The sequence below is a fragment of the Amblyomma mixtum genome, unplaced genomic scaffold (genome assembly GCF_055824585.1).
Source record: "Amblyomma mixtum isolate Tamu unplaced genomic scaffold, ASM5582458v1 scaffold_13, whole genome shotgun sequence".
Classification (NCBI taxonomy): domain Eukaryota; kingdom Metazoa; phylum Arthropoda; class Arachnida; order Ixodida; family Ixodidae; genus Amblyomma; species Amblyomma mixtum.
Window position 1 is genome coordinate 1355313 of NW_028317662.1, and position 6415 is coordinate 1361727.

A 6415-nucleotide genomic window follows, 5' to 3' on the forward strand; every position below is an offset into this window, starting at 1 on the left:
AAAGTAGCACGGGGCAAGGTCGGGAGAGTATGAGGGTTGAGGAATAGGGGTCATGCCATTTTTGGTACAAAATTGTCGTAGAGATAGGGCTGTGTGAGCAGGGGCATTGCCATGATGGAAAAACCAGTCACCCGACCGCCACAAATCTGGCTGCTTCCACCGCACACTGTTGCCCAATCTTTTCAAAACATCCAAGTAGAAAGCCTGGCTATATGTCTGACCCTGCGGAACAAATTCTCAATGGACGACTCCTCTCACGTCGAAAAAACAAATCAGCATTGTTTTGAGGTTTGGTTTCACCTGACGAGCTTTCTTGAGGCCAGGTGAATTTGAAGTTTTCCATTGGCATGATTGTTGCTTTGATTCAGGATTCGATTCAGGAACACTTGAGTTGTCCCCATAGCATCGTCCTTGTACGTCTTTCTTAATATTTCAAGAGTTTCCATTCAACTTTTTCCGAGCAAAAATCAGAATTTCACCGGCGCACGCTGTTCACGAAAATCAGCCATTGCAAACACGACATTCATACAAAACAGTCGTCACTCTAAAACTCTGCCTAAACTAGTCTGACCTCCTTCAACGACGGCACTCGGCTTACTGACTCTGGAATGTTCGTTCTATGCGCTCCTAGTGGCAAAACGCGGTACCACAGAACCTTTGCTGACCAAAAAATTTAGTCCGGTTTCTTTTGGGTACCCCCTCCTAAACATTCAATGAAAACCTTTTTTTTGAAACTTTTATTTCTTCATGCTGTCTGTGTTTTTGGCCTACGCGGATCACAGAGAGCAGACTGCGAGCTGCATGTTATTAATTTCACAGGCAGTTTCTTTCGCATTCCTCGTGCTCTTGGAAATTGTTGCAGTTTGGGCAGCATCCTCCCCATTTGAAGGGCTCGCATTTCCTGGTCGTAGAGTTGAAATAGTACTTCGGCTCAAGTGCCTTGCATGGTCCAACTCTTTGAGGTTCCTCGCAACCTGCATGGAAGAGCCACCAAGATCTCGGCATAACTCCACAACTTTGTCATGAACGCTCACACACATATTTCTTTCCTGATCCCGCTCTACATCTTCCATGGTAAGGCCCTTAAGAAAGAGAGTCCATGCTTATTGCAGTGGCGTGCCACTGCTTCTGTATAGTGGTATCATGTTATTGGTTAAAAATTTATAATTGCCTTTTGATTTGTCGTTTGTAATTCACTCTGTTACTTCCCACTAATGCTATACAGTTTAATACTTCAGCAGGATTAATTAGGCAGGATTAATTATATTCTGCATAATTAAAGGCAGCTCGAAATGATCAATTTAGCGCTGCAATCAAATATTTTGCACATTTTATGAAGCTAAGGAGACCCCCTATTTCCTAAACATTGTGTTGGCTTGATTGTTTTCAGTAGAACCTGCTTTTTATTCGGCGACAAGTATCAACAAACGACATTGGGATGCAAAACTTAAAGTGCGCAAAAGTTTCTTGCGCTTTTCGGTGGTTAGCTAGGTATCCGCAGAGCGAGCATTGCATATGAAGAATTCTATGATACGGTTTTGAAATCGCCTATTGCAAACTTGCCTGAATACGTAACTAGAAACAGGCAAGAATTTTAAATGGCGCATAAAATGTACAGTATAAAGTAATCTACGTAGTATGTATAGTATTTGTTTAGTATATAATATGTACATCCTTGTTTTTTCGGGATTTTAAACTCCCAAGCCTGTCAACCAACCAATTATCCGAGGTTGTAATATTAGGTGATTGTGCCGACATGTTTGTTTGCTGAAAACATTCCATGAAAACTGTTAATCATGAATTCTGCACAGGTTTGCACATGCTTGTGTGCAAGGAGTGGCCGCCTTCTGCTTTCCACACTTCTTATTTAGCATTCTAGGTTCGATAAGCGAGTTTGTGCTTCGTCTTCAACCCCTTTATATGAAGTAATGGTAGAATTTCTTCCCCATCCTCTCAACACACACGCTCCCAAAGTGCCAGTGTACTTCTTGTTTTGCACACAGATATTCTGTATGACCTGAGCAACATTGATTAGCTCGAGAAAGTAGAGAGAATTCTAACACAGAAACCATATAGCAGAGAGATATAAAACTCGAACACATACCGTCTGGATAGGTGCATTTTGGAGGGTCCTCTGAAAGAAGAAATTCATAATTTTTTTTGGAATTAGATCAAGCTTTGCGTTGTACTTTTCTGTAAACAAATGAAAACTCGCACAATCAGCTAAGTAGAGCAAACTTTGTAGAGCACGAAATTTTTTAAACATTTTCAAATGCAAAAAGACTACTGAGTTGGTGGAGCGCATATCTACCTAAATACCTGAGCATCATTCACATACTGCCCAAAACTGGCGTTCTGTATTCTGGGACTCCTCGGGTATGGCTGCGCCAAGAGATTTGCGGCGGTCCGGGGATTCCTTGTAGGTGTCAGCTGTTCATATTGAGCTTCACATATCCTACACTATGCTTTAGTGTGCATATACGCGTATACATATATATATATATATATATATATATATATATATATATATATATATATATATATATATATGAAGAGACAATTATTGTAGTTTTCTAGCAGGGTTTGGCCGCTACAATGGTGCAGATTAGCTTTTTTAAATGATCCAGACGTGCACAGAACTGTAAAACGGAAACTTACTATGAGCATAAAACGTGGAGAAAAGCACAAGGGAGGGACTGAGTACGCAGACGACGAAGAAAAATACAAAGGAATCAGCACGAACGGGGATGGACGATTAGCGGTAGCGCTATGAAGGAGAAACTGGACAGGAAAAGCGGCAAACGAAAGCCAAAGGCGCTCCTTCATCGCCGCAGTGCAAAGGCGTCGTGCAAAAGCATACGGTGGTGACGGTGGCGGGTGTAATAAAGTGTTCCCATGAGAAGATTTGCTGAAGGGCTAACAAAAATACGAAATGTGATCCCTTAGAGCGTGTGGAGGCGGTGAATAAGGTAACGGTGTCGAAGAGAAGAATTTTAACGCTTGGTTTTCAGCTTTGGTACACAGATGAACACCTCGGAACACAGTTTGGAAGAAAACACGATGGTCCTCGTAATGATATTGATGCGCATTTAACTCAAGTGGTATGAGGCAGTCCCAAGGCTTGGACGCATGTCTAAGGTACCAAGTTTTCTCCCCGCTACGTGTTCTGTGTCAGCCTCCATGCTTACTATCTCAGAGGCTGCTCGAATAGAGGGTGACGGGGAGAGCGTATTTGTGGTGCCAGCAACTAAACCAGCCTCTGTTCGAAGTGCCCTGGACGGTGAACCTGCCATAAACTGCACTCGAATAGCAAGTGTTATTTGTGCATTCTGCAGTGCGTGATATCCTTTCCAGTGTTTTGTGGTGTGCCCAGAGTGCGGCTGCTGTACATCCTTGTCGGTTATGACTCATTCCGCGCTGAAAAAGCCCGCGTACAATATTTACAGTATTTTTTGCTTTAAGGTTTGATTTCAGGTACTACGTCGGGTGCATTTTAGCAGCCTCTTTCCAACCCCTACAAATACTGGTATGAAACAATAAAGATGCGTGCTATCCAGTCGAAACATCAGTAAACTCCTGTTATGTTGTAGAGTGTGTGTCTGCATATTTTATCATTATGTATACAGACATATATATGTGAGGTTGACAAATGCTTGGTTTAGGCAGAGATTCATTTCGGTTTGACGTTTTCAGCAAAGCTTGTCCTTCTTCTAGACTCTGGATAATGAAGGCCGCGGAGCCGAGACTCGAAGCGTCGAAATGGTTGAACAAGTGTTTTGTTTGTGAGCCCTCGAATATGGCCCATGTCGTCAGGTAGCGGGAGCCTCAACTAATTGGTAGAACACGTACAACGTTCCGAGGGGACACCCGACCATGAAAACGCTTTATGGTGCATTTGTCTTGAAAATTATTTCTTCTCTTCAAAAATACAGATTTCGTGCGTGAGTGGGATTTAAGCTCGTCTTATTTTTATGTTTTCGCATTATGTTCTTTATTTTCTTCACCTACTCGCAAGTGGGAGATTTCTCATTTTGGATGGTTTTGGTACTCAGCAATATAACGCACAAAAACTAGCAATACAGGAAGCTGAAAACTAAGCACCATTACATCACAACAACGGGATCAAATCCTTACTTATTACCGATTATGGCATATTTGCTATTTCTATCGGATTGCCCCGCCGCGATGGCTTAGTGGTTACGGTGCTTGGCTGCTGACCCTAAAGACGCGGGTTCGATCCCGGCCGCGGCCGCTGAATTTCGATGAAGGCGAAATTATAGAGGCCCGTCTAATGTGCGATGTCAGTGCACGTTAAAGAACCCCAGGGGGTCGAAATTTCCGGAGCCCTTCACTACGGCGTCCCTCATAGCCTGAGTTGCTTCGGGACATTAAACCGGAATAAAAAAATTTCTGCCGGATTATAGTTATATGAGATATTCAGAGCGGAATGAATTCTAGGCTCATTAATAGCTCAAATTCGTTTTCTGTAACATTTATGGTGCGTCTTTCTGATCTTCTCAGTCATGTCGCTTTTCATTGGTCTTTGAATATTGTTGCACCCTTCCTGACTGCTATTCATACCAAAAAAACGCAACTGAGGAGCGATGTAGGACGTTCCGCTTTTGAAGCGGTCCATCTTTTGTGGATTATTCAGCCAGAAAATAAAATCGTGGCCATGAGAGAAAAACATTGCACTTGAATGATGAGTTTTCGAAAAAGTTTCTCAGTGCTCATAATTTACAAGATTTTTCGCCTGCAATGTCCATCTCTTCTTAAATGCGGACCAAATACAATCCATGGAAATAATGTCTTACCACACTCTTGGCAACTTGCAAGGGCAGCGAGGAAAACTGCCACGATGACTGAAGAGAATACGGCGTTCATGGCTTCTGCTGCAAGAATTGAAAACCCTGGCGAAAAGCTTCATCTTTTATACACTGAACGAGCGTCCTCGTAAAAAGCAAGAATAAAATAAACGAATAAACGAATAAAATCAAAACGTTTCTTTATGGGTGGTATACCTCCGCTCTGTTTTCCCACGTGCGGCCGGGTACTTCTAGTACCAAGCATACAGAGAGATATAGCCATTAGTTCTTTCAACCCCGAGCAAAATGTCAAATTCAACAGCAACATAGCACGTGGGGTAATAACTTTAGAGGAAAGTTAGCACTGCTTCAATGTCAAAGCCCTAACTCTTTACCTGGTAGACGTAAAGGAATATTTCAGTAACATAGCCGATATTACGGTGTTTAAGCCATTTCAGCCTCGATGAGGTCAACGTGGGGGCACATGAACTGTAAATAGAAGGAACATAGACTGTTGCCCAAGGGCTTTGAACTAAGAGCCAAGGGAATGTTACGATACTGTCGTTGATAACGTGGCCGCTCCTCGGCCATGTTTCGCTGCTCCAGCCTTTCCTCTGTGGGATTCAAGAGAACCACGCAGCGCCTAATAGCGCTGCTTTGCTGGTGCCCGACGTAGATACGGTGACTACAAAATTCGGAGATGATGTGAAGATAATGCTTGGGTGAGGTGTCTGAGGTTGACGCGCGAGAGCAATGATAGCGTTTATTGTTGTCAAAACATAAATCAACTACAGCCCGGTACATATTGCGGCTTACACAGGCACACGTCAAGTTCACAGCATGGCGCCCAGGCTCAAGGTGGGACACAGGGTTTGCAATGAACACCTGCTGCCATCTGTCGAGTAGCTCGTCAAGTAATAATGGTGACTGCGATGAGCTGCCACCTGACTTCCAGGTTCATTTTTCTGATCAAAGTTGATGTTGATTCCCCATTCCAGAAGTAAGGAACTCAAGGCTGGCACTAAGCATGGGCAACAGGCAAGCAAGCAAGTAACAGGAACATTAGGCATGGCAGCAGGCAAGCAAGAAAGTAACAGGAACACTATGCAAAAAGAGTCAAGGGAAGCATGGAGCAATAAGAGAAGTAGAATCAACAATCGAAAAGAGCACAGAAACGAACAACTTTTCCTAATCCACTTCATTGTCCTAGAGATGGATAGGCACTCTGCTGGCTGATCGGACTTGTACTGTTTTTAGAGGTGGAGAAGTTACAGTATCTAAACCATTAGGCGATCTTCTGGCCGACTACCCTAGTCTGTGGGGTTCGGAGGGCTAAGCACACGAAAGCAGGTCTTGCTTATGAAGTGGAGACAAACTTAAAGATGCGTCCTCTATGCACTTCGCAGTCAGCGTTGGTACGGAATGTTTATGCGTCAGAACATGAGCAGTACTTAGCTGAACAGCGTGCTGAGTGGACCAAGTTCAGATGTAGATGGCATAAATGTGGCAGGCATAAGACATTCGAACAGGGAATAGAGACCTTTTAATCCAGGAACAAGAGTGCGGCATTCCCACCCACCACATATCAGAGAGCATACCGTAGCCTCTAA

General features: G+C 43.4%; 1 protein-coding gene across 1 annotated transcript; it reads right to left on the reverse strand.

Annotated features, from left to right (window-relative positions):
- Positions 1-813: 813 nt before the first annotated feature.
- Positions 814-4884, reverse strand: LOC149324861 (kunitz-like toxin PcKuz1). Its single transcript, XM_089565218.1, has 3 exons — positions 4815-4884; positions 2105-2134; positions 814-974 (listed from the first exon to the last, which is right to left on the reverse strand). The coding sequence occupies exons 1-3, from the start codon at positions 4882-4884 to the stop codon at positions 814-816; spliced, it is 261 nt and encodes an 86-aa protein (XP_089421344.1).
- Positions 4885-6415: the final 1531 nt, after the last annotated feature.